The sequence below is a fragment of the Staurois parvus genome, unplaced genomic scaffold (assembly GCF_062004578.1).
Source record: "Staurois parvus isolate SC_StPar_1 unplaced genomic scaffold, SC_StPar_1.0 ptg000689l, whole genome shotgun sequence".
In the NCBI taxonomy this organism is placed as follows: domain Eukaryota; kingdom Metazoa; phylum Chordata; class Amphibia; order Anura; family Ranidae; genus Staurois; species Staurois parvus.
In genome coordinates, this window is record NW_028318485.1 from 1717454 (window position 1) to 1744927 (window position 27474).

Genomic DNA, 27474 nt, shown 5'->3' on the forward strand with positions numbered 1-27474 from the left:
TCAAGTAAATAAACCCAGAGACTGCGGGCGCAGTGCCGGGGATGACCCAGAGACTGCGGGCGCAGTGCCGGGGATGACCCAGAGACTGCGGGCGCAGTGCCGGGGATGACCCAGAGACTGCGGGCGCAGTGCCGGGGATGACCCAGAGACTGCGGGCGCAGTGCCGGGGATGACCCAGAGACTGCGGGCGCAGTGCCGGGGATGACCCAGAGACTGCGGGCGCAGTGCCGGGGATGACCCAGAGACTGCGGGCGCAGTGCCGGGGATGACCCAGAGACTGCGGGCGCAGTGCCGGGGATGACCCAGAGACTGCGGGCGCAGTGCCGGGGATGACCCAGAGACTGCGGGCGCAGTGCCGGGGATGACCCAGAGACTGCGGGCGCAGTGCCGGGGATGACCCAGAGACTGCTGACCTTTGGGGAGGGAGGGGGAGTGGGTACCTGTATTTGACAGGTACCCGCTCCCACTTCCGCGGAGTTGTCCTCCCTTTAGTGTGGGCACCCGGCTGACAGCCGGGTGCCCTGTGCGCATGCACAAGAAGCGCTGTGCTTTGTGATTGGTCCGGCGTCTTCTGGGAAATGTCATGTGTCCCAGAAGACGTCGTACCATTCACAAAGCGCAGCGCTTCTCGCGCATGCGGACTGGGCACCCGGCCGTCAAGCCGAGAGCCCACACTAAAGAAGCTGGTGTGGAAAGACTGCGCAGCGCTGGACCGAGGAACAGGTAAGGTCCTGCTGCAGAGCTGAGTGGCCGGCCCGGTATTCTGACATGGCGGCGGTGGTAATACTGGACCGGTTGCTCCTTATTCGCTCCATAAGACGCACTGACATTTTCCCTTTTTTTGGGGGGGAAAAAAGTGCGTCTTATGGAGCGAAAAATACAGTATTGCACATTCACATCAGTCCCTGCTCTCAAGGAACTTGCAATATACGGTCCCTAACTCACATTCATACATACACATACTAGGAACCATTTTAGACAGGAACCAATTAACCTGCCAGCATGTCTTTTGGAGTGTGGGAGGAAACCCATGCAGGCACAGGGAGAACATGAAGGTAATGCCATGGTGGGGATTCGAACAAACGACTCTAGTGCTGCTCAGCAGAAGTGCTAACCACTTAGCCACTGTGCTGCCTTAAAACATTCTATTTCCTTAACACTGGGCACATGCTGTATGGATAGTAGCCCTCTGAACTGACTGTAGCTTTTCCATGACCTCTCGATTCTGAGTCATCCCATAATGCACTCCACAAGCAGACCCCATCATCTTGTGTAGAAGGTCTCGGTATACATAAACTTGTCACAACTTTGACACCGATTGGGGATTGGTGCAACCTCTACCTGTAAAGATTTTGCCTTAGTGTCACAAATGCTCTGGGGGACAAAAATTGGATATGGCAATTCTGATTTGTGGGACGTTTTGGCCAAGGAGTTGGTGGTTATGCCTGCAGCCCCTTCCTTTTTAGACGAGAGTGTCAAGGTTTGCAAATGTTTTACAGCTAAAGGTAGAGGTAGGAATAATTAGTTTCTGCTACAATAAAAGTGAGTATTGCTATACATGATCTAGTGATGTGTTTTCTTTGATTGTGTATTCTGAGAGTTTTTGGAGATGGGGATGCAACTAAAGTAGAATTCCAAAATATACTGAATAATCCTAAAAAAAAAAAGCTCCCTTCCCCCCTCTTAATTCCTATACTAACTTGTGTAAGAAAGATCTATATAGTTGCCTGTTTTCAAGATGCTCCAGTCTGGTCAGCTAGTGCCGGCTGCAGGGGAGAGGAGAGAGTGCTCAACGGCTAGCCATGCCTGAAAGTGGCAACCTCACCCATAGGCTTACTATGGCCCATCCATTGTTGGCGCTCCCCTGAAGCCACTCCTGGCTGACACGGAAGCTGGATCACTTGACCGGACTGGAAAGCCCTGAAAATGGGTAAGTATACAGAAATTTCTCTTACAAACAATAATCAGAATAAGTTGTAGGAACAGTTGTGTTTTATCCCAGAATTCTCTAACTTAGAGTTCAAGTCTCTACTGGAGCTTTGTGCTGGTTTGAAAATCACATTCTACATTTCTCAGGTCCACCTCTGATCGTAATCATTTCTTACAGAGCTGCAGATGAAAGGTAGCACCACTCTTACCAATCTGGAGGGGTGGATTGGCCACCCACTGGATCCAATTGGCTGTCTCTGCAGGACCTTCTTAGAAGCCAGTTTGCCCGAAGATGAAGGACCAGCGCCATTCCCAGGTAGGTTGTTTGTTTTTTGCAGTGTTTCCATAAGCTGATACAGTTCATTAATCCTTTTGGATCTAGAGTTGTGACCTCAGATAAAAATAGAGTTGGCTGGTATTGGAGATTTTTCATGTATTTTGGTTCTTTTGAGAATGCTGACACTGTTTGTTTTGCAGAAATAGGCGGGGAGCAGAGGAAGGTTATGTACCAACATGTCCCAGTTCTTGGAGGATCCCAGTCTGGAGAGTCTCTGCTCTGCTTGGCACTGGAAGTGGCCCTCATGGGCTTGGGGCAGCAACGAGCAATGCCGGAGGGACTGTATGCACAGGACAAGCTGGTGCGAAGTGAAGAACAGATCATAGGACTGCTGGGTACATTAGAAATGGGGGAGAGGCTGGTGCAAGTCCTGAGGAAGCAGGCGATGCTGCTTTTAGAAGGTATGCATAAAGCAATGGTAACAAGTCTGTCGCGATGAGGGGTTGACACCTTGTATAGGCGTTTTCTATGGCGCATTCTGCCATACTATGGGTTTGCTTTTTATTGCAAAAGGGCATTACGCATACAAAGTGAGTCTGCCCCAACCCCAGATGGTGGGGGCTAATGGGAGAGTAATATTTTGGCATGTTGTATCCCTGCTTAAAGGAGAAGTTCACCTTCTGAAAAAAAAAAATAAATGCAAATTTTTTTTTTTTTTTTTTTTGCAGGGTAAAAAAAATGCATTTATTTTTTTTCTTGGGAGTCTGTAAAGCATTTCACCCATGATCAGCAGATCGCAGGTGCAATGTCAGGCTCTCGCAGACTGTCTGCCTATACCTCTGATATGGGCAGACCGTTTACTTGAGTCCTAGAAGCTCAGTGGACTAAGAGTGCTCACCAGTGCCCTCACAGTTCATTGAGAACTACAAGTCATCAGCCACAAAGGCTTGTGTCAGAAGTAGGGCTGTGGAGTCGGTAGATAAATGTTTCCGACTCCTCAGTTTTTTGTACTTCCGACTCCTCTATATTAATATGTGAATGTATTTTATACATTCCTTGAAGGAAAGAAAGGCAACATACATGTCATTATCACAGGACTACTGGCTGGGAAGCCAACAGTCTACTGTATTGAACAGTTTAAGCAAAAGACAAACACAATGAAAACTGTTTTTTATTAATTTTTTTTTATTAATTAATCAAGTGGCTGGATAGTAGCAGCAGGCATAAACATCAGGAACAGGAACTTTACCAGTCCAAAAATACAAACCACATTATTTGGTTGTTTTAGAACAAAAACAAAGCTTATCTATATGAACCAAAAACAAAATCTGTAAAACACTATGGAAAGTATAAGTATTGGCGCTCCTAATTGTGCGTTGCGTGCCATATAGTGAAGCACTTGAAAAGCATGCTTCTTCACGGTCACTTAACATGTTCATTTTGCGGTTACGTGAGGCACTGCATGCATTGGTCTTTATTCTTACAGTAGAGAAGTCATTAATTATAAATTTTTGTGAATTGGGACATTTAAACTACAATCTAAATTTAATCGGAGTCGGAGCATTGTTTGCCGACTCCGACTCCAGGTACCCAAAATTTCCTCCGACTCCACAGCCCTGGTCAGAAGGCATGGGAAGGAGATCCTAAAAACGAGTGGAACATGTTCCAAAAAGTGCATGCATTTACAACATACTAATGTGTGTGTGGTTTTTTGTTTGTTTTGTTTTTTTCGCTTCAAGGTGGTCCATTCAGTGGTTTTGGTGAGGTGATCTATAGAGAGAGCGTTCCCATGCATACATTTGCTCGCTTCCTATTTACGGCTTTACTTCCACATGACTCTGACTTGGCCTATCGAGTTGCTTTACGGGCTATGAGGTGAGTTGATGTGAGAACAGTGGCTCTGATCTATTCTTCACTGCTGGACCTGTCATCTGTTCGTTCCTATTTTAATGGTCTCTTCTCTCTTCAAGGCTGCCTGTGCTGGAGTCAGTCCTTCCTCCTCATGGCTCAGACATCATGCCATTGGACTCCATGCTGACCAGTCGCTTCCCCCGCTGGTTTATTTTGGGCCATCTGGAAACACGACAATGCGAGCTAGCGTCAGCCATGTTGACTACTGCCAAAGGCAAGTTCCCTGAAAGGAGATATCTGTGCGTGGGCAAAAATCTTGGTTTATTAAGTGTTCTTGCATGGCAGACCACTTACTGTTATCTCACATATATATTCTTATTATAGCCAAATTTACCACCCTAACTCCTCCCACAGTTTTTACACTACATAGACAGTAATATACCGAAACGTGCGGATTGTTCCCGATTGGTGTGCTATTACTTTGTGAAACGTTTCGCCAAATGGTTCACGAAATATCGGTGTTTTTGTGGTGAAATTGGTCCCATAGGAATAAATGGCAGAATGTTCAAAACTAGAGTGGAAGCTGACAAAAGCTAGAGTGTGAGCTGAAAAATCAGGACCTGATTTGTAAACTGCCATCACTCCCTCATTTTCAAGCCCACCTACACAAATCTTATATCAAAACGTTCAGCTATCCCCGCTGCCACTAAAAATGGCTAAGCCATAGTCCTGATAGTTTTCACAATATGACCATTTGTTTGCAACTCACTCAAGCCCATTGACATTCATTGAAACTCCACTCTAGCCACCTCAAATTTGAAGGGCAATTTCTAAACTGCGACTGTGCCTTTATTTTTAATATTTCAGAGACATACTATGCATCAAAATGTAGGTCTGGGTCTGGTGCTTCTCACAATATAAAGCTCTTCGCTGTAGGATTTACAATTTTTAAACTACAACCGTTTGAAGATGGCAACCGCCAGTGAAGTGAGCAAGTTGGAGCAGTTTGTTTTTAGGCGCTCTTCTCTGCCCTTGCTGTAGAGTGAGTTGCCATAGGAACAGTTACTCCAGCCACTCCACCCAGTTACTCCGCCCACTCCAGTTGTAGACTGCTGGTGGAGGCAAGAACACCACACAATATCCCTAGAAATTGTAGCTTTTCTAGTTCATGTTGGTGTCCTAGAATCAAATGAGATGGGCGGTTTGGCTGCTCAGGAGATGACCACTCTACTATGTTCAGTTATTTAACTAGAAGTCTGATCTGATGGAAATAAATGATGAGGCAGGCTGCTGGTCATTTATTGGCACGTGTCCTTATATTTTTAGCAATACTTTTACATACTGTCGATCAGTTGCTGATTCTCTTCTGTCCTTCTCCACAGGAGATCCTAAGTGGCTTCACACAGTCCTGGCCTCCATCCAGCAGCACATCCATTCCCCAGCTCTGCTCTTCAAGCTGGCCCAGGACGCTTGTAAGACTGCAACACCCCCCAACTCTCCTCCTGACACCACCCTGCTGAACATCTCTCTGGAGCTGGGATTACAGGTGAGAGGCCCAAGCTTCTGAGTGGGCCGAGTGAACTATCAGAATATATAATATGGAGTATTACCCGAACTGTGGTAGCTATGGTAGTCCTAAAATTCTAGTGGATTCAGAAATGTATATTTACTCAATTGAAGGCTCCAAAGCAAAAGGCCTCCAAAGACACCTTTTTACTGAGCGAAATCAGTAGGCTGCCATTGTTGAACTCCTTTTTGAAAATGCCAGTTGCCTGACTGTTGATGCTTTCATAGTTGCTGATTATTGACTTGATATTTCAGCCAGAGGCAGCCAAGCAACTAACTTTTCAGCTATCAGTTTAACATGTGTGGAAAGTAATACATAAATGCTCAAATTTTGTAGTGGTATCCATTAATAAGGTATAAGGCCAGGTGTACACTGGTGCGCTGCAGTCTGGCCACAGTGTGCAACCAATGATTTTCGTGCCCCTCGCCCCCCCATAGACTTTTAGGTTGCGTGTTTTTGCTGCATTTTTGGAAAGTGCATTAAAAGTCTTGCATGCTGGATCTTTTGTGTGTCTTGAGGAAACGCAGCAAAAACACAACCCAATAGAAGGTCTGAGACCGTGACTAAAATGTGCAAAAATTTTGGATACACCCATGCTGTGGCCACAGTGTGAGCCATCCTGAAACATCTAGAGAGGAGTAGAGCGGTTAGGGCCCTTTCACACGGACCGACCAATAGGGTCCGCCTTTCCATTTTTCAGGCATCCCCAATCGGACCACCCATCGTTCTTTGAGGAGGCTGATGGAAATGGACATGTGTTCGTTTACACCTGCTTTGATCTGATCTGATCCGATCTGCTAAAAACAGACGGATGGGGGGATTTGTTTCCAATCCACCTAGTGGATCGGATGACTGTTGTAAATGGACATGCGGTCCGTTTACATCAAACCACCCCTTAGAGAACAGCGGGCTGTGTCCGTGTCCACTATGTACAAATGGAGGGGACACAGATCTGTCATCCACCTGCTTAGCTGGGATCAGTGGACGGATCCCCCGCGGACCAGCTTTGCGGAATCCACCCGTGTGAAAAGGCCCTTAGTAGTTCTTGTATATCACATGAGTCAAGATGTCAGTCTCAAAAACTACTCTAAGGCCGGCCATACATGGTTCGAAAATTTACTGATTTTTTTTTTTTTATCTGAAAATTGTACCTAAGAATGATCCGCTAATTTTTGCTCTGTTAGTGGGTTAATGGCACCGGCTGATTTTCATGGTTCCTCCCCTTTTCGGTGATCAGGCATGTTGGAAAATTCGTGAAAAACGACCGGTTTTCGACTCGGTGATGGTCAAATTGTATGATCGTTTTTCCGAAATGAATATGCGCATAAGCTGTGACCTGGAAGGAACAGAAGTTTCGCCTGTTATATGGGGTGAACTTTATGACTTGGTTGGCCTATTTTCGAAATCAATGATGGCAACTTCGGATTACCGAGCAAACGATGTTTCCGATTTTTGGACTAAAAAATCGTTCGGAATTTGAAACTTGTATGGCCTGCATTAGTAGTCTCCTTACTATGATTTTAACCTAGAAAAATTCCACTAGTATAATGCAGTGTGTGAGCAGTGCAGTCCTGGTGGCATGACTGTATCTTTCTATTATAGGCATGCTGTTTGTAAATATACCGTATTTTTCGCTCTATAATATGCACCTGACCATAAGACGCCTAGGTTTTAGAGGAGAAAAACAAGAAAAATATTCTGAACCAATAGACTGCAGACACAGGTACAGGAGATGACCAGAGGCTGCGGACGCGGTACAGGAGATGACCAGAGGCTGCGGACGCGGTACAGGAGATGACCAGAGGCTGCGGACGCGGTACAGGAGATGACCAGAGGCTGCGGACGCGGTACAGGAGATGACCAGAGGCTGCGGACGCGGTACAGGAGATGACCAGAGGCTGCGGACGCGGTACAGGGGATGACCCAGGGAGGGGGAGCGGGTACTTGAATTTGACAGGTACCCGCTCCCACTTTCGCGGAGTTGTCCTCCCTTTTAGTGTGGGCACCCGGCTGTGACAGCCGGGTGCCCACTGCGCATGCGCAAGAAGCGCTGCGCTTTGTGAATGGTCCGGCTTCTTCTGGGATCTGTCATGTGTCCCAGAAGACGCTGGACCATTCACAAAGCCAGCGCCTCTAGGTCATGCGCACTGGGCACCTGGCTGTCACAGCCGAGAGCCCACACTAAAGATGCTGGCACGGGAAGACTACAACGCTGCAGAGCGGAGCGGCCGTCCTGGTATTCTGACACTGTGGTGGAAATACCGGACCAGTCGCTCCATAAGACGTACTGACATTTTCCCCCCTTTTTTTTTTGGGGGGGGGGGGGGGGAGTGCGTCTTATGGAGCAAAAAATACGGTAACTGAAAGATTGCATGCTAACAAGATATTTGTCCCTGTTATTCAGGTTATGAGGATGACATTGACCACTCTGACATGGAGACGAAGGGAAATGGTGCGTTGGCTGGTGTCGTGTGCCACAGAAATTGGTAAGCGGGTGCAATCATAGCTTGTGTATGCATTTTTTTTCCTTTTACATTCAGCGCCATGATCAAAACTGACCTCTTATTCTTCATGTCTTCTCAAGGCGCACAGGCTCTGATCAGCATCATGCAGAATTGGTACACCCTCTTCACTCCCATAGAAGCCACCAGTATTGTTGCTGTGTCCTGCACGTCCCCGGCCACCCTCCTCCGTTTCAGCACAGACCCCAGACAACGAGAAGAACTCTGTTCATGTGCCCGGGCACTGGCCCTGCAGTGCGCCATGAAGGACCCGCAGAGCTGTGCACTGCCTGCGCTGACTCTGTGTGAAAAGGACCATACATCGTTTGAGGCAGCCTACCAAATTGTATTGGACAGTGCAAGCTCTGGCCCTGGTGCCCACTCTCACCTGTTCACCGTTGCCCGTTACATGGAGCACCGTGGTCTGCCCATGAGGGCGTTTACCCTTGCAACGCTGGCCCTATCCAACCTAAACATTGGCTTCAGCCAGGATTCCCATCCAGCAGTCAGCGACGTCCTGTGGGCTTGTTCCTTGGCACACTCTTTGGGTAAAGTGGAGCTGAGCACCGTGGTGCCCCTAGTCATCAAAAGTGTACAGTGCGCCCCGGTCCTCTCTGACATACTGCGCCGCTGTAGTCTGGCCCCTCCTGGCTTAGCCCAATCTCTTTCTGCTGCTAATGCCCCACGGGGTAGAGGAACAGGACCCCGGGCTGATAAGCCACCCCTCTGCCAGCTTCTGGAAGCCGCCGTTGGAGCATACATCAGCACCACGCACTCCCGTCTTACACACATCAGCCCGCGCCATTATGGAGAATTTATAGAGTTCCTGGCCAAGGCACGAGACACTTTCCTGTTGGCACCAGACGGGCATCGGCAGTTTTCCCAGTTTCTGGATAATCTTAAGCAGACTTACAAGGGGAAGAAAAAATTAATGCTTTTGGTAAGAGAGAGATTTGGCTGAGCAAACAATGAAGGCGATTTCCACCCTCTAAAAGAAGAAGAAATAATAATAAATAATAAATAAAGACTTGCTGCTCCCCCACCAAGGGTCCAGGTAAACGAGTATAGGAGAGGTTCCCCATACCTCCTATCTCTCCATTGGACAGCCCTTCCTGCAGGCGGAGACATAAATATTTTTTTTTAATTTGAAGGAAACTTAATTTTGAAGAAAATCGCCTAGTAATTCTGGGTGAAATTTGTGCTTTTTTTCTTTTTTTGTTTAATAACTTATATTTATTTATAATATTGGTGAAACCTCTCCTCTTCCCCACCGCAGGAACTTAATCCAGTCTATGCGGCCCACTTTGACACTTATGTTTTTAACATAGAAATCCTGTGTACCGACGGCACAGGAGGTGGGTGCATTCGTGTGTGGGAAAGCGGAGCGATCTGCAAAGAGCAGAATTTATATATTTATTTCTGAAGGAATCTCTGTATTAACTTATTAATATTTTTTTGTATGATTAAGTCTGACTTGTAATCGAATCGAGCATCCTTTTTATTTGTTGGATGCGAAACATCTCTACTCCGCTTAACTCCAAAACGCTGCAGCTGATCTATAGCGTAGCTAAGCTTTAACGGGCTTGAACCAAGTATTAAGCCAAAGGCAGCCATTTTGTATGACGCTGGCTTTGATTTTACACGTAAAAACAGGATAGGCTCTTACAAGAGGGTATGAGCGCTGGTCATTTCCCATTATTGCCCATATTTTTTTCATTTAAACATGAAGTAGCTTGGCTATTGTGACATATTTAGTTATGCCTTCACAGATGGGCTGGATATAGCCTGACCCACAAAATGGTCACTGATGCTTGGGGTAGACGAGAGGCTTTTTTTTTTTTTTTTTTTTTCTCTCTTGTGAGCATTGACAAAATGAAATGTTTTAAATGTAATACTACCCCTCTTTCAGGGGTGTTTGTAAGGTTGAGGCAGGGCTCCGTTGCCATCTCCCCGAACCTGTGGGTGCAACTGGCGGTAGTGCTTTTAATATCGCCCTCCCTGTATTTTCAAGCAGGTTTGACAGGCTTCGCCACCAGGCGATCCAGATTCATCAGTTGCTAGGATGCAGGCAGCTAGTCTACATGGCGTCATTGGTTGTTGTGGTGCAGAAGGATGGGCCACCTGCATCCTAGCAACCAAGGATACTATAAAGCCTTTGTCTGCATCCTAGCAACCAATGAAGATGAGTCACCAGATGGTGAATCAGCTGAGCCTACCACCGCTTGAAAAGACGACAAGATGGAACAGAGTAACTGACAACCTCCCTTCACTGCATTCTTAGTGATGGGGCTTGTCACTGAAAAGCCCCTGGTGCTTGATGCAAGTATTGTCCTTCACCAAATATTCATCTTCTTGTTAGATGCTTGGTCAGACAGTGTTGGGTAGAGGGTAGCATTCTGTCGATCTTGCTATATCAGGGCTAACATGCAAAGAAAGATGGGACTAAAATCCTACATGCACTTTGCCACCTGGGGGACAGAACTCCAAGAATGTTTAAGACTTCTTCTTTAAGGACCTCCTTTTTATGTTTGATTAGTCTAAACTAAAATGACCAAAAAGTATGTTTACCTTGTGATAAGGTAAATTTTGTCATTCCAAAACTTGGGTGCATACATCGGTGAGTGGCCATTTTGTGGCTCGGTTATGTCGGCATTTGAAAGGCTGCATCCTCGTATGTATTGCTTTAGGACAAAATGGCTGCCATCCATTGATCATAGGCCTAAGGTGATCTCCTAATTTCTGTCCTTGTATTGGATCAGCCTGTGTTTTCCGTAGAGTGGCAGTAGATTGGAGGTTGATGGTTGACCAAAATTTGCTGTGAAGGTATTTTTGGTGGTCAGCTTGCTGTGTATACTTTGTGTATATTACTCTGTGTGTATGTATATGTATTAACACTGACAGAACTACCCCATGTTATTAGACTGTTCAGGGTAGGGAGAAATCACAGGAGACTAGTTAATTTGGTCTCGATAGCACTGAAAGAACTGATTTTTGGAGGGGTGACCTTGCTTAATACCTCAAAATCCTCCTCATTTCCATATTGCTTAGAAATATGTCGCTTATAATATAACTCAGGAAAGTACAAGCTGTCCATTTGGTATCTCCACAGCGCTGCACTCTGCTTTTTTTTTTTTCCCATTCCTCGGGGGAGGGTCTCTACACCTCTCTGCCCTCCCCCAAGTTTCCCCCAAATGAAGGTTTAAATCCCTTAATATATGAAAGCGACTCACTGATTAATATAATTTTGTCGGGGAGGGAGCTGATCTATTAAAAATGATGACTTTATTGCTGTTTTATTTATTGACTGCTCTGTAATACTTTAATGACAAATACATTTTAAAGAAAATCTGTGTTCTGCTGACTTGTATTTCTGTGAATTTTGGTTTTCTACTGAAGAGCCCAGTGATTATCTTCATGTATACTGCAGTGATCTAGCTGCTGAAACTGTCTGGAAAATCTTGATCGTTGATTATATGCTGACCAGCATCTCCTATATCCTCAAAAATGGTTGAGTTGATTTATTAAAACTGGAGCACTCGGAACCTGGTGCAGATGTAGCCAATCTGCTTCTAACTTCAAAAGCAGAATAGACAAACGACCAGATGCTAAATCCCTCAACCAATGCTGGGTAAGACCAAGATAAGGCCAGTCCCACAGCTGCCCAATGACCATTAGGAGTATGGAGTAATATGAAGAGTATTGAAAATGAGAGGGCTTGTGGTGAGAACCAGGAATAAATGCAATGGTGTTCATGACCAGCAGTCAATGTCTATACAAAGTTTTTAATAAAGCAATAAAACCATAATCGCCATATAAATTGTATCCATGAAATATGATGCAAGAAAAGGATTGGTGCAAAACTTAAGCTGAAAGGAATGGTGGGAGCTGCTTACTGTTGTGTAGACATGGCTATGGGGATCCTGGATGGTGGACTCAGTCGATGGAAGAGTAATGAACCACAGTTGGTGGTAAATAGGGTGTCCATAGGCCAGCAGGTCTGATGAAATGCCACTAGAGAGATGAGGAACCAGGAAGGACCTCCTCAGTGTACCAAAGATCGCGCACCAGAAGTGATGTCACGGCACACCAGAAATGACCTCAGTGGAATGCAAGCATTGTTTGTTAGTGTTCCAATGAGGTAATTTCTGGTGTGCCATTACATAACTTCTGGTGTGTGATCTTCGGTACACTGAGGAGGTCCTTGCTGGTTCCTCTCATCCCTCTAGTGGCAGTTCATCAGGCCACTGGCCTATGGACACACTATTTAGATGGAAGAGTGATGAACCACAGTTGGTGGTAAATAGGGTGTCCATAGACCAGCGGTCTGATGAAATGCCACTAGAGAGATGAGGAACCAGGAAGGACCTCCTCAGTGTACCAAAGATCACGCACCGGAAGTGATGTCACGGTACACCAGAAATGACCTCAGTGGAACGCAAGCATTGTTTGGTTTCCAATGAGGTCACTTCCGCTGCGCGATATTCGGCATACTGAGGTGGTCCTTGCTGGTTCCTCTCATTCCTCTAGTGGCATTTCATCAGGCCACTGGCCTATGGACACCCTATTTACCACCAACTGTGGTTCATTACTCTTCCATCTACTGAGTCCACCATCCAGGCTCCCCATAGCCATGTCTACACAACAGTAAGCCGCTCCCACCATTCCTTTCAGCTTAAGATTTGCACCAATCCTTGTCTTGCATTGTATCATTTCATGGATACAATTTTTATATGGTTTGATTGCTTCAATAAACTTTTTATAGATGCTGACTGCTGGTCATGAACGCCATTGCATTTATTCCTGGCTCTCAACACAAATCTGCAAGCTGATTGGTTTCTATGCAGAGCTGCACCAACTTTTTTGCACTCTCCAATTTTAGTAAATCAACCCCAGTGTGTCTGTTCCACCCCATCCATGTGTCTGAAAGACTGATTGCAGCTCTGTGAAGCAGTGAAGTGGAAATCAAAGTCTGGGTTTGAAACTTATCATCCACATCCCTGTTGTCCAAACCATATCGTACTATGAGCAGTTGAATAGGCAGTTGGTCATTGTAGTGAATGTAAATCTATCAATGGCAGCAGAGGTACTGCTTCAGAGATTTACAGCTCTCTGCAGGCTTAACATAGAATGAATGTTTTGTTTTGGATGGAAAAAGGGAATGATGGAGAAATATTGGGGACATTTCCCTTCACTTTCCATCCAGTGCTGTAGAAAGTGAGAGAAAATACATCTTAGAGGTCACCCAAGCTAGTGTCCCCATAGGACGTTTTCATCCTCTATCCTTATCCTGGTGCCAATTTTCACAATTTCATTTATTTTTCATTAGGCTTGCAAGCTGAACAGAAGGGAAAAAAATGTATCACTTTTTTATCTACGTTTATACAGTGCAAACAATATTGGTCTTCAGTTGTGGCTGTCGTGTTTTGACGGCCAGCACTGGCAGCTGTCAAAATACCACAACAGTGCTTGTCTATCCACCTTCCACTCGCCATATAGTAATATGACGGACGCAAGGTGGTTCTCTCATTCTGGGAGGACGTCATATTACGTCCTCCTATTCTCACCGCGCATGCGCGGCTCGAAAGCTATCGGCGGTGCGCTGTGTCCCTCGGACACAGCAGATCACCGATCATGGAAAGAGCCGAAAGTGTCGGCTCGGTCATGTGATCAGCTGTGTCCAATCACAGCTGATCACATGTAACAGAGAAATGCCGGTTATCGGCATTTCTCTCCTCGAGCTGTCACACTGACAGCTCGTGAGGAGAGGAGAGACGGTAATCTGCTTTCTGCGTCGGGGACATGTACACTGATCATCAGGGCACTGATGATCAGTGTAACCCCAGAAGTGCCACCTGTCAGTGTCCATTGTGTCAGTGCCTCGTGCCAGTGCACATCAATGCCACATATCAGTGCCCATCTGAGCTGCCTTTCTGTATCGCCCATCAGTGCCAGTGAGTGCTGCCTATCAGTGCTGCCTGTCAATACCCATCAGTGTCCGTCAGTGCAGCCTATTCGTCCAGCCCCATTAGCACATATCCGTGAAGGAGAAAAATCACTTATTTACAAAATGTTATAACAAAAACTAAAACTTTTTTTTTTTAAATTTTCAGTGGTTTTTGGTTTAAGAAAAAATAAAAAACCCAGAGGTGATTAAATACCACCAAAGTAAAGCTCGATCAGTCACAAATGATAAAAATTTCATGTGGGTACAGTGTTGCATGACTGCACAATTGTCATTCAAAGTGTATCATCTCTGAAAGCTGGAAATTGGCCTGCGCAGGAAGGGGGTATAAGTGCCCTGTAGGCTAGTTGCTATATGGATGTGGGTAATGTTTGGCTGATCTATTTTTTTTTTTTTCTCTCCACCCACCACCTTTTTGATTTTTCAATGGGAAGATGCAACAAGGCCTATCGCTGAGTATCAGGAACTAGGCAAAATTCTAGCCATGTAGAGCCAGCTTTACTTCCAGTCCCAGTGACACTAGGAGTGTTCTAATGACCAGAGTGAATCTTCCCTAAGAGGACTTAGATGGCAAAAAAAAAACTGATGGGTATTATATCCCCCCCCCCCCCCCCCCACTCTCCAAATCTACATTTTGGCTGTAGAAACACTTTAGGCCACCACTCCCATTGACTTGCATGCCATATACTGCATTATTGTATTGTGGCTGTGTGTGTGTGTTTTGTACTCTAAAGCAGATTTAGGTAGTTTAGCGGCTGGTTCACACCATGTGCCCTCAGCTGGTGTAAAAGGCACATAGACAACGTTGTCTTCTATGGTCCCCATTCACACCATAACGTGGCATTGAGGTGCAGTGTAGGGCCCCATGCACGCTGGGTGTTTGCCCAGCTCCTCTGCGCACATTTTGCTCCTGGAAGGAAAAAAGCAGCTTAACCTCTTCGCGCCGGCCGCACAGTTTGTGTGGCCTCCTGGCGTCTGGGCCTAGAGGCCAAGCGACCACACATTTGCGTTCTATTAAAGGACATATGTGCCGAGAGCGCGCGCTCCCAGCACACATGTCCGGTACTCACGGAAAGGTCCCGATCTCCTCTTTCGATCGGGACCTTTCCCAATCATGTGACCGGCTCGTCACGGCGGTCACATGACCCTAAACCTTGCCTCACCTCCCAACTTCTGGAACCCTTAAAGGGCCGGGAGGCGCTGGCGTGAAGGGGTTAAAAAACATACCTAAAAGCTGCGGTTTGCAAATTCATTCGGTCTTTCCATTGGCCAGATAAATAACTGACCGTTGGAATGAATGCTCAAGTACTAAATGTGCCTAGCGCCTAGATGTGTTGTGTGTTTTTCTGCTCAAATGCTCCTCTCCTGAACACCAAAGTGATGTGTGTTGTGTCCTCCCCCCTGGCCTGTAAATTATGTGTATGTTAGGAAATAAGAAAAAAATTGCTGTAACATTGGCGTTTTTGATGCCCAGTGTACATGAGCCCTGAAAATGCATTTATGACAGAAAAACAAAATGCATGTGTTGTGGTGTGCAGGCTCCCATGGATGAGACCTAAAACTGGCCATGAAGACAATAGGAGGCCCTCTCACTTTGAACAGTTGGAGATTGGTAAGCAAGAGGGAGCCTGGCAAACAAACCAAAATAAAAGTTTTGCCTTACTGTTGTCTTTGTGTCCCTCAGCATGGTGTCACCATTATTTTGGGGAAGATTCCTGAGGAATGCAGAAGAGAAGGTACTATAGTCCAGTGCTCTCCAAACTGTGGCACAGGGCTTGGATGGTTTTTTCTTGGCATGCTTTTTTCCTGCCCTTGGGCTTCCTTTTGCCCCACTCTCAGCAACAATGGAGTATAGTTCCTGCCCTTGGCACCTACAATGAGGCATTATTTGGCGCACGATTTCCCCCCCCCCCCCCCCCTTAATACCAAACAGAGGACACTGTTTATTCCCACTGACACCAAGACATATTCTATTCCTGCTGGCCACAGTCCGGCCCTCCTAACGTTGGGAGGGTAGTAACCTGGCCCTTTGTTTAGAACGTTTGGAGACCCTTGCTGTAGTCCATTTGAAAGTGTCTTCTCACCAGTTTTGGCTGTTCTGTATTCCTCAAGATCTAGCTAAAAGGAGTGTGATGTTTTCCTAGCCCAGGGCTGGAGATGGTGAGGTAGGAATAAACACTCTTCCTGTGGTGGTGTGTGTACATTTTACACCTACTAACCGCTTTCCCGCTACCCTATAGCAGATACACTGCTACAGGGCAGCAGGGATGCGCAAAAGGCTGGTTCCCAGCAGTTGATTACCAAGCACGGGGAGGAGAACTGTTTTGTTTACTAACAGTTCTCCCTGTCAGCTCGGGCACACTGCTTTGGATGGCTATGCACAGCACAGCCATCCAGAGCATTGTGCTTACAGTGAAGCACCAACACCGCCCCCTAGTAAAACACTCCCTGTACACAGTTAACCCTTTAGTCGCTCCTCATGTTAACCTTTTCCTGCCCAGTACCTTTAGCTCACTGTCTGCTTTTTTTTTTTTCCTCTTTTTTTCTTAAAGCACTGATCACTGTAGTGGTGCCACTGGGATTGTCAGTGACACCAAATCAACCCCCCCCCCTGTGTCAGAATGTCTGCCGCAGTCCTGCTATTAAGTTGCTGATTGGCGCCATTCCTAGTAGAAAATCTATACCACTATTTATAGTTGCTATAACTTTCAAGTAAACCAAAAAATTTACACGTAGTGGGATAATTTATTTTATTTTGTTTTTAGCAAAGACATGTAGCAGAATACATTTTGGCCTAAATTGATGACAAAATTTAGATTTTTTTTTTTTTTTTGGACATGTTTAATATCAAAAATATTTTTTTCCTCAATTATTTGGGTTTCTTGTTTTTGTTTTTTTTTTTGTTTTTTTTAAATGGTGTAAAAATTAAAAACGCACAGGTGCTCAAATGACACCAAAAAAGGCTCAATTTGTGGGGGGGCAGGAAGGATGTACATGGCATTTGGGTGCAGCGTTGTATGACTGCACAATTGTCAGTTAAAGTAACGCAACGTCGTAACACAAAAAATGGCCTGGTCAGGAAGGGGGGGGGGGGGGGGGGGAGAATGGCTAACCATCTAATTTGTGAAGGGGGAGGGGCTGGGTTGTGTGTAGGTCTATTCATGCACATGTTAAAAATTCAGGGCTTGGATGCATGTTCTGCACACATTTTGTATACAATATCATACAAACTAACATGTCCCTGCACCTGGGCCTTGGTGGTTGCTGTTTAGTTCCCTGCCTGTAAAATTCCTGTGGTGTACATAAACCGTAAATGCATCTGATCACATGTACAGTCCAGCTAGATGCAATATGGATGTAAGCCCTGGTTCACATGGATGCGGCGCAGCATTCGCAGCGAATTCTGCACCGCATCAGAATCTCACCCTGTTCATGCAAACCGTGGCGGGTGTGTATGTTGAGCTAACATCCTGAAAGCGGTCCGGAAAACACGGTGTGATATGCAGAATCAGATTGCAGAGGTGTGAATACCCATACGTGATCCGATTCTAGTGTGGACCCAAAAAAAGGATCCTGCATGTTCTGGGTGTGGTGCAAATAGAGCCATACAAAATGTACGGCTCCAATCGCACCGCACACAAATCGCATGTGATTTGCACAGGAATGCGGTGCGGTTCCTGTGTGAATCCCATGTGCTGTTCCGCACCGCATATATGTGAACACAGGCTAAATGTGTTTAGATGAATCTAAATGCATCAAAACCCATCCCTTTCTCTTGTTGGCAGGAACCTGCATGCAGCATTAATGTGATGAATATGTGTGAGGCCTAAAGTGGAGTTTCACTCCAAAGTGGACTCTCTGTTTATCTGCCTTTTTTTTTGGGGGGGGGGGGAATTGATTAGCTGGTACCTGGTTTTGTTCTTGCCCCTGCAGCTCTCTGTGACACTTCCCAGGTCCCAGAGGGCTGCGGCTCATTCACATAGTGCAGCACACTTTGCGCATGCGCAGTAGGAGACTGGCTGTGAAGCAGCAAGGCTTCACTGCCTATTCCTCATAGTCAGGATGGTGGTACCAGCACCCGATAGCCGATTGAAGAATCACCCTGGGCTGAGGACACAGGTAAGTGCCCTAATATTAAAAGTTGGTTTACACCAGGGTTCCTTTTATCCCTGGACATTTATAAATTGTTCGATTCACTTTCTTGGGAATACTTGACATATACGCTGTCTAGATGGGAGTTTGGTGAATCATTCCTGACTTGGATCTCTGCTTTATATTCGTCTCCCTCGGCCTGTTTAATATGCAGGGTTTTTTTTTTTTTTTTCCCTCTTTCTTCCCTATTTTCAGGGGCATGAGCCAGGGATGCCCATCATCACCTGCTCTTTTTGTTCTCGCTCTTGAACCTTTAGCTGCAGCCATTTGAAATCACCTGGATCTTTCTGGTGTCCCCTATGCTGGCACGCAATACAAGGCCAACTTTTATGCGAACGATTCCCTATTGGTTTTAACCAATCCTCTCATCACTCTTCCCAACCTCTAGGTCATATTGGACTGTTTCTCGACTATATCTGGCCTTTGCATCAATTTGTCTAAAACCACGGCATTGAATATTATGCTCCCTGCTGACCTGGTTGAACGGTTGCAGACTCAATTTCCCTCCCGTTGGGCATCCCATTCTCTGGCTTATCTTGGCATTACACTTACTTCCTCCTACTCTGCCTTATTTTTGCCAATTGTTACCCCTTCCTGCGCTCCGTTACTTTCCTCCTTCATTCGTGGCAGTTTCCTTCTTTATCATGGATTGGCTGGATACATGCTGTTAAGATGACTATTTGGCTGAAGATCTTATACTTTTTCTGTACTCTCCCTATTCATGGGTCTTGAATCTTCGTCTTCGTGTACTACAGAGCCAGATTCTCCGTTTTTTTTATTTGGGCTCGTAAACATCCCAGAGTGCCTAGATCTACTCTGTATACGCATAGATTACAGGGAGGTTTGGGAGTTCCACGTGTTTCTAGATACTATTTGGCGGATCAGATTTCCCAGTTGTCTGTTTCATGGCACAACCGATATTCCATTGTGGGTACTCTTGGAATTACCCAACTGTTCTCTGCGTTCCTTAACTACATTGCTTTGGCTCCCTCCTAAGTTTCACCCTCCAGATTTGAGCTCTTTTATGCTTCACACTTTAAGAACATGGGATTCTGTTAAATATTCGGGGAATTTGATTTCGTCATTTCTACCCCTTTTTTGCCGATTTACTCATCCTTTATTTCCGCCAGGCCTAGAACAACCCTCTTCTTTCTCTTGGTGGACCTTCCATGGCTTTGTTATTGTACACGATTTTCTGAGCACTCGTACGCTTCCATCTTGAGATTCTCTTTGAGAATCTAGGTGGTCCCGCCACTGGGTCCTATCCCTCCGTCATACCTCTACATATCCTTACCGCAAAACGCCCTTTGAACACGCTTGTCAGCATTCCCCAGGGTCCCCTGCCCTTATTTCTGTCATTTTATGCCTCCCTTAACAGTAGGTCTTCCTCATCACCCCTGTCTTATGTCTCTCAATGGGAGTGAGATCTGGGTGTTTCGATTATGGCGGAGGATTGGCGTAGGGGATGGTGGCAAAAATGTTCATTTTATTACAGTCACTCTTGCAGCAGCCTACAAAGTTCTACTACGGTGGTACTGGGTCCTGGCGTGGACTGTTCACTTTAATCCGACTGGCGGAGATAGGTGGCTCCGGAACTTTGGTCTACGTGGGGGCGTTATGCACATTTGGTGGTCGTGCACAAACACTGGTGTATACAAACACTTACTTGTTAAGATATTTCTATTCAACCTCATGGGCATTAAAGAATATGTAAACCCAACATTTCCTAGTCCTGGTATGTACCTGGTGTACCATGTACTTGTGTTGAAAAGCATCCTGTTCTTTGTGTGAAATCCCTGGTGTTCCTGCCAGTCACTCTTCTTTCCTATTAAAAACTGACCACACCAAGCATGAGAGTACACTGTGGACTGTGTTCTGGTTGTGCTGGGAACTCAGCCTATGCTCAGATCCTGACACCAACCCTGCTTACCCCCTTCCCCAGCCTTTCACTGGGAAGAAGCAAGCAAAATCCTCTCTTGTATTAAAAGAGTTAGACTCCAGCGTGAGAGATGTCATTTTCCCTGGTCCAAATTATTAGTAAGACCTCATCTGGAATATACAGTTCAATTTTGGGCACCAATTCACAAAAAGAACATTGGGGAACTGGAGAAAGTACAGAGAAGGGCAAACAAACTGATAAGAGGCATGGAGGAGATCGGCTATGAGGAAAGATTAGAGGAACTGAATTTATCCTCTCTTGAGAAGAGGAGATTAAGGGGGGGGGGGGTATGATCTCCGTGTATAATACATAAGGGGGGGGGGGGATATGATCTCCGTGTATAATACATAAGGGGGGGGGGGGGCGGCTATGATCTCCGTGTATAATACATAAGGGGGGGAATATGATCTTCGTGTATAATACATAAGGGGGGATATGATCACCATGTATAATACATAAGGGGGGATATGATCACCATGTATAATACATAAGGGGGGATATGATCACCATGTATAATACATAAGGGGGATATGATCTCCATGTATAATACATAAGGGGGGGATATGATCTCCATGTATAAATACAAAAGTGGTTTATATAGTGAACTCGGTGTAGAGTTATTCACCCTGAGGTCATCACAGAGGACAAGGGGGCACTCTTTACGTCTGGAGGAAAAGAGATTTAATATCCAAACATGGAAAGGTTTCTTCATAGTAAGAGCTGTGAAAATGTGGAATAGCCTCCCTCAAGAGTTGGTTCTGGCCAGCTCAGTGGATTGCTTTTAAAAAAAGTGCTGGATTGTTTCTTGGAGACACGGAATATAACTGGATATAACACTTATAGGTAAAGTTGATCCAGGGAATATCCGATTACCTCTCGGGGGATCAGGAAGGATATCTTTTCCCTGCAGGAGCAATTGGATCATGCTTTACTGGGGTTTTTTTTTTTTGCCTTCCTCTGGATCAACTGTGGGTGTGGGATTATAACTTTTGTTTTTTAATGGTTGAACTGGATGAACTTTTGTCTTTTTTTTTTTCCAGCCAGACTAGCTATGTAACTGTACTGCTGTTTCTCCTCCACTCGCTCTTAGGCTCGCTATACATTATACCATTTTCTTGAGAATTGTGCTTTAGGTTTGACCTCATATTATATGATTTTTGGTAAATCTAAACAACACTTTCAGTTGTATCCAATTAGGCAGGCTATTGTACTACACAGTTGAAGGTAAATCTAAAGGAAATTGGGCAGAAAACTGTATAGTGTATGGCCAGCCTTATGCAGCTGAGAACAGAATGTATATGAGTATAAAAAAAGATGGGGAAGGGGATGGTGTATAACAAGAACACAATCTATAGCCAGGGTTTACAATCTAGGTTATCACACCAAACCCACACCAAAAATGCAGAAAGCAGGATTTAAAAAACGCAGCGGACCTGCAATTAATCAGTATGAAGCGTTCCATAGGAATACATGGTCACAGGTTTTTCTTTCCCTTTTTTTTTTTACGCAAAATCAGAAGAAAACCGGATCAATGTGAAAGCAGCCTAACATGCATTTATTTATTTTTTTGCTCATTCAAAATCCCAGAAAACAGACCTGCACTGGGGCGGATTGACCATTTGGAAACTCAGGCACTGCCCGAGGGCCCGGGGGTCAGTAGGGGGCCCCATGTGATGCCCCTGGTACCTTTTTCATAGGCTTTTTTGAGTTTGGGCAAGGACACAGGGGCCCCATGATCCCCTATTGCCCGGGGGCCCCATGAGTTGTCAGTCCGCCCCTGTCTATATCCCAGACATTTTGCTTTTCATTTCTATATTAAACTGAATAAACTGGCTGAATCATCCTAAAGCTGTCCAGTAGGGTTGAAGTCAGGACTGTGGTGTAGGCCACTAAGCGTTCCTCCACATCACACCATATCTACGGCTCTTGTTTTGTACACAGGATTACAGTCGTGCTGAAACGGAAAAGGACCTTCCAAAACTGTAAGGCTGGCCATACATTATACAATTTTCTTGAGAAATTTGCTTTACATTATTATTTTTTTATACAGGATTTATATAGCGCCAACAGTTTGCTCAGCACTTTACAATATAAAGGGAGACAGAACACGAGACAATACAGTAACAATACGATTCAATACACGAGGGGTGCGAGGGCCCTGCTCCTTGGAGCTTACAATTAGAGATGAGCGAAGAAATGAAAAATTCGATTCGACTGATTCGGCGAATTCGTGGACAATATTCGATTCGAGTCGAATAAATTCGCTGTGAATTTAACTTAAAAAAGGGTGTTTCTAGGCTTCAGAGAGACTTAATATTAGTGCAGAACACTGTACCTTTAATTTAAATGCCCTTGGAGTCTGCTGGGGAAGAGAAATAATACTGTCAGTCAGTATGACATGCAGATGAGTGCCGTCGATCTTAGAATCACCGCACACTTCACTCATTTGGGCAGTCACGGGGCCAAAACCAGAGTGTGGAGCCACAGTGTGGCGGTGGAGGCAGCAGCAATGGGAGGCCATACAGCACCCTATGACAAAAATGGAAACCACCAGCAGTGTGAGGAGACCTGAAAGTGGCACATGGCAGAGTGTGGCGATAGAGACAGCAGCAATGGGAGGCCGTACAGGGACCCATGACACACTCTGGACCTGGCAGCAGCATGAGGAGGCGGTACAGGGGCCCATGACAGATTACGGGCCTGGCAGCAGCATGAGGAGTCGGTACAGGGGCCCATGGCAGATTACGGGCCTGGCAGCAGCAATGGGAGGCCGTACAGGGACCCATGACACACTCTGGACCTGGCAGCAGCATGGGGAGGCGGTACAGGGGCCCATGACAGATTACGGGCCTGGCAGCAGCATGAGGAGTCGGTACGGGGGCCCATGACACACTCTGGACCTGGCAGCAGCATGAGGAGGCGGTACAGGGGCGCATGACAGATTACGAGCCTGGCAGCAGCAACTTGGACAGGAGGACGTTCAGCTTCTGCACCGTCGGGTGCGTGCTCGCAAACTGTTGTCTCTTGGAAACGGATTCCAAGAAAGACTGCTGACGGAATCCGTGAAGAGGAGTAGCAGGAGAAGGAGCATCTGAACGAGCGGAATATGCCAACAAGCGACAACAGTGGCCCATGACAGATTACGGGCCTGGCAGCAGCATGAGGAGTCGGTACGGGGGCCCATGGCAGATTACGGGCCTGGCAGCAGCTATGGGAGGCCCGTAATCTGCCAGCACCCTATGACAAAAAATGGAACCCACCAGCAGTGTGAGGAGACCTGAAAGTGGCACATGGCAGAGTGTGGCGATGGAGACAGCAGCAATGGGAGGCCGTACAGGGACCCATGAGAGACTCTGGACCTGGCAGCAGCATGAGGAGGCGGTATAGGGGCCCATGGCAGATTAGGGGCCTGGCAGCAGCTATGGGAGGCCCGTAATCTGCCAGCACCCTATGACAAAAAATGGAACACACCAGCAGTGTGAGGAGACCTGAAAGTGGCACATGGCAGAGTGTGGCGATGGAGGCAGCAGCAATGGGAGGCCGTACAGGGACCCATGAGAGACTCTGGACTTGGCAGCAGCATGAGGAGGCGGTATAGGGGCCCATGGCAGATTAGGGGCCTGGCAGCAGCTATGGGAGGCCCGTAATCTGCCAGCACCCTATGACAAAAAATGGAACACACCAGCAGTGTGAGGAGACCTGAAAGTGGCACATGTTTGGGGCATGATTCATGGCGGATTTAGTCAGTTGTGTCAGGAACTGGTGGTTTGAAATCCAGACTAATCCACGCCTGATTCATTTTCACAAACGTGAGTCTCTCCACACTTTGGGTGGACAGTCGTGTCCTCCGCGGAGTTGCAATACCTCCTGCCGCACTAAACACGCGCTCCGATGCCACGCTACTGGCCGGGCATGACAGCCTTTCAAGGGCAAATTCAGCTAGTTGGGGCCAAAGGTCAAGTTTCGTTGCCCAGTAGTCAAGGGGATTGTCTACCTCGGTTGGCAGGGTGCTGTCCAAGTAGGCCTAAGCCTGTTGTTTGAGGTCCTGCTCCAGGTCCACCTGATGCTGCTGCTGCTGCTGCGGCTGGTTAGTAGTTTCCTCACTGCGCTGGTGAAGAAAGCTACTCATCATCGACTGCAGACTGAGGCAGCCGCTGCTGGTGGAGCTGCCACTGCTCCTACCACCCCACCCCTCCCCTGCTGCCATGGCAGCGGAACACGAGCGCACAGGGCCCACAGTGTCTGAGGATGGACGTTGGCGCAGACAGGCAGAGACCAGCTGACTACATAGGTGTTTTTTATAGTACGTTATTTTGGCCTCCCTCTCAGCAGGTGTGAAAAAGGCCACCATTTTTGAACGGTAGCGAGGGTCCAACAAGGTGGACAGCCAAAAGTCATCCCTCTGTCTGATGGTTATTATTCGGCTGTCGCTACGCAAGCAACCGAGCATGCTATGGGCCATTTGTGCCAAGGAATGCGAGGGACTCCCTGCCTCCATCTCCACAGCATACTGCCACGGTGCGTCTAGGTCCTCTGTCTCCTCTTCCTCCTCCTCTACCAGATGCTCCTGCTCCTCCACTCCTGTCCGCTGAGTGGAAAAACCACCCATTTCACTCAATAATTCCTGAGCACCAATGTCCTCCTCTACCTCCTCCTCTTCTTCCAGTCCTGCCCCCACAGGGGCCATGTGGCGTTGAGATCTGTGCGCCACGTCTACCGCACCCTGACCAGCCATTGTTAACAGCATTTGTTCCAGGACGTGCAACAGAGGAATGACGTCGTTCATCCCATAGTCCTGCCGACTCACGAATAGCGTGGCCTCCTCAAAGGGCCTGAGCAAGCGCAGGTGTCACGCATGAGCTGCCAATGGCTGACATCTAAGTTACACAGGGAGTACCTTTATCTGCTTTTAACATCAGGAAATCTGTGATGGCCTTTTGCTGTTCGTAAAGGCGGTCTAACATATGTAGGGTTGAATTCCACCTTGTTGCAACGTCACAGCATGAGGAGTCGGTATAGGGGCCCATGGCAGATTAGGGGCCTGGCAGCAGTTATGGGAGGCCCATAATCTGCCAGCACCCTATGACAAAAAATGGAACACACCAGCAGTGTGAGGAGACCTGAAAGTGGCACATGGCAGAGTGTGGCGATGGAGACAGCAGCAATGGGAGGCCGTACAGGGACCCATGAGAGACTCTGGACCTGGCAGCAGCATGAGGAGGCGGTATATAGGGGCCTACGGCAGATTAGGGGCCTGGCAGCAGCTATAGGAGGCCCGTAATCTGCCAGCACCCTATGTCAAAAAATTCAACACACCAGCAGTGTGTGAGGAGACCTGAAAGTGGCACATGGCAGAGTGTGGCGATGGAGACAGCAGCAATGGGAGGCCGTACAGGGACCCATGACAGACTCTGGACTTGGCAGCAGCATGAGGAGGCGGTATATAGGGGCTTATGGCAGATTAGGGGCCTGGCAGCAGCTATAGGAGGCCCGTAATCTGCCAGCACCCTATGTCAAAAAATTCAACACACCAGCAGTGTGAGGAGACCTGAAAGTGGCACATGGCAGAGTGTGGCGATGGAGACAGCAGCAATGGGAGGCCGTACAGGGACCCATGACAGACTCTGAACTTGGCAGCAGCATGAGGAGGCGGTATATAGGGGCCCATGGCAGATTAGGGGCCTGGCAGCAGCTATAGGAGGCCCGTAATCTGCCAGCACCCTATGTCAAAAAATTCAACACACCAGCAGTGTGAGGAGACCTGAAAGTGGCACATGGCAGAGTGTGGCGATGGAGACAGCAGCAATGGGAGGCCGTACAGGGACCCATGACAGACTCTGGACTTGGCAGCAGCATGAGGAGGCGGTATATAGGGGCCCATGGCAGATTAGGGGCCTGGCAGCAGCTATGGGAGGCCCGTAATCTGCCAGCACCCTATGTCAAAAAATTCTACACACCAGCAGTGTGTGAGGAGACCTGAAAGTGGCACATGGCAGAGTGTGGCGATGGAGACAGCAGCAATGGGAGGCCGTACAGGGACCCATGACAGACTCTGGACTTGGCAGCAGCATGAGGAGGCGGTATATAGGGGCCCATGGCAGATTAGGGGCCTGGCAGCAGCTATGGGAGGCCCGTAATCTGCCAGCACCCTATGTCAAAAAATTCAACACACCAGCAGTGTGTGAGGAGACCTGAAAGTGGCACATGGCAGAGTGTGGCGATGGAGAAAGCAGCAATGGGAGGCCGTACAGGGACCCATGAGAGACTCTGGACCTGGCAGCAGCATGAGGAGGCGGTATATAGGGGCCCATGGCAGATTAGGGGCCTGGCAGCAGCTATGTGAGGCCCGTAATCTGCCTGCACCCTATGTCAAAAAATTAAACACACCAGCAGTGTGAAGAGACCTGAAAGTGGCACATGGCATGAGAGACTCTGGACCTGGCAGCAGCAGGAGGAGGCGGTATAGGGGCCCATGGCTGATTAGGGGCCTGGCAGCAGCTATGTGAGGCCCGTTATCTTGCAGCACCCTATGTCAAAAAATTTAACACACCAGCAGTGTGAAGATACCTGAAAGTGGCACATGGCAGCAGAGTGTGGCGATGGAGACAGCAGCAATGGGAGGCCGTACAGGGACCCATGAGAGACTCTGGACCTGGCAGCAGCAGGAGGAGGTGGTATATAGGGGCCCATGGCAGATTAGGGGCCTGGCAGCAGCTATGTGAGGCCCGTAATCTGCCTGCACCCTATGTCAAAAAATTTAACACACCAGCAGTGTGAAGAGACCTGAAAGTGGCACATGGCAGCAGAGTGTGGCGATGGAGACAGCAGCAATGGGAGGCCGTACAGGGACCATGACAGACTCTGGACTTGGCAGCAGCATGAGGAGGCGGTATATAGGGGCCTATGGCAGATTAGGGGCCTGGCAGCAGCTATGTGAGGCCCGTAATCTGCCTGCACCCTATGTCAAAAAATTTAACACACCAGCAGTGTGAAGAGACCTGAAAGTGGCACATGGCAGCAGAGTGTGGCGATGGAGACAGCAGCAATGGGAGGCCGTACAGGGACCATGACAGACTCTGGACTTGGCAGCAGCATGAGGAGGCGGTATATAGGGGCCCATGGCAGATTAGGGGCCTGGCAGCAGCTATGTGAGGCCCGTAATCTGCCTGCACCCTATGTCAAAAAATTTAACACACCAGCAGTGTGAAGAGACCTGAAAGTGGCACATGGCAGCAGAGTGTGGCGATGGAGACAGCAGCAATGGGAGGCCGTACAGGGACCATGACAGACTCTGGA

The 27474-nt window shown here is 47.3% G+C and overlaps 1 protein-coding gene across 1 annotated transcript in view; it reads left to right on the forward strand.

Annotated features, from left to right (window-relative positions):
* The window catches only part of ZSWIM4 (zinc finger SWIM-type containing 4), a 42974-nt gene extending 31503 nt beyond the window's left edge, over positions 1-11471 (forward strand). The window contains exons 8-14 of the mRNA XM_089652632.1: positions 2108-2245; positions 2407-2667; positions 3946-4081; positions 4177-4331; positions 5440-5603; positions 8029-8110; positions 8209-11471. Coding sequence (XP_089508758.1) covers positions 2108-2245; positions 2407-2667; positions 3946-4081; positions 4177-4331; positions 5440-5603; positions 8029-8110; positions 8209-9086 — 1814 coding nt within the window. The 3' untranslated portion in view covers positions 9087-11471. The remainder of the gene's footprint in view (positions 1-2107; positions 2246-2406; positions 2668-3945; positions 4082-4176; positions 4332-5439; positions 5604-8028; positions 8111-8208) is intronic.
* Positions 11472-27474: the final 16003 nt, after the last annotated feature.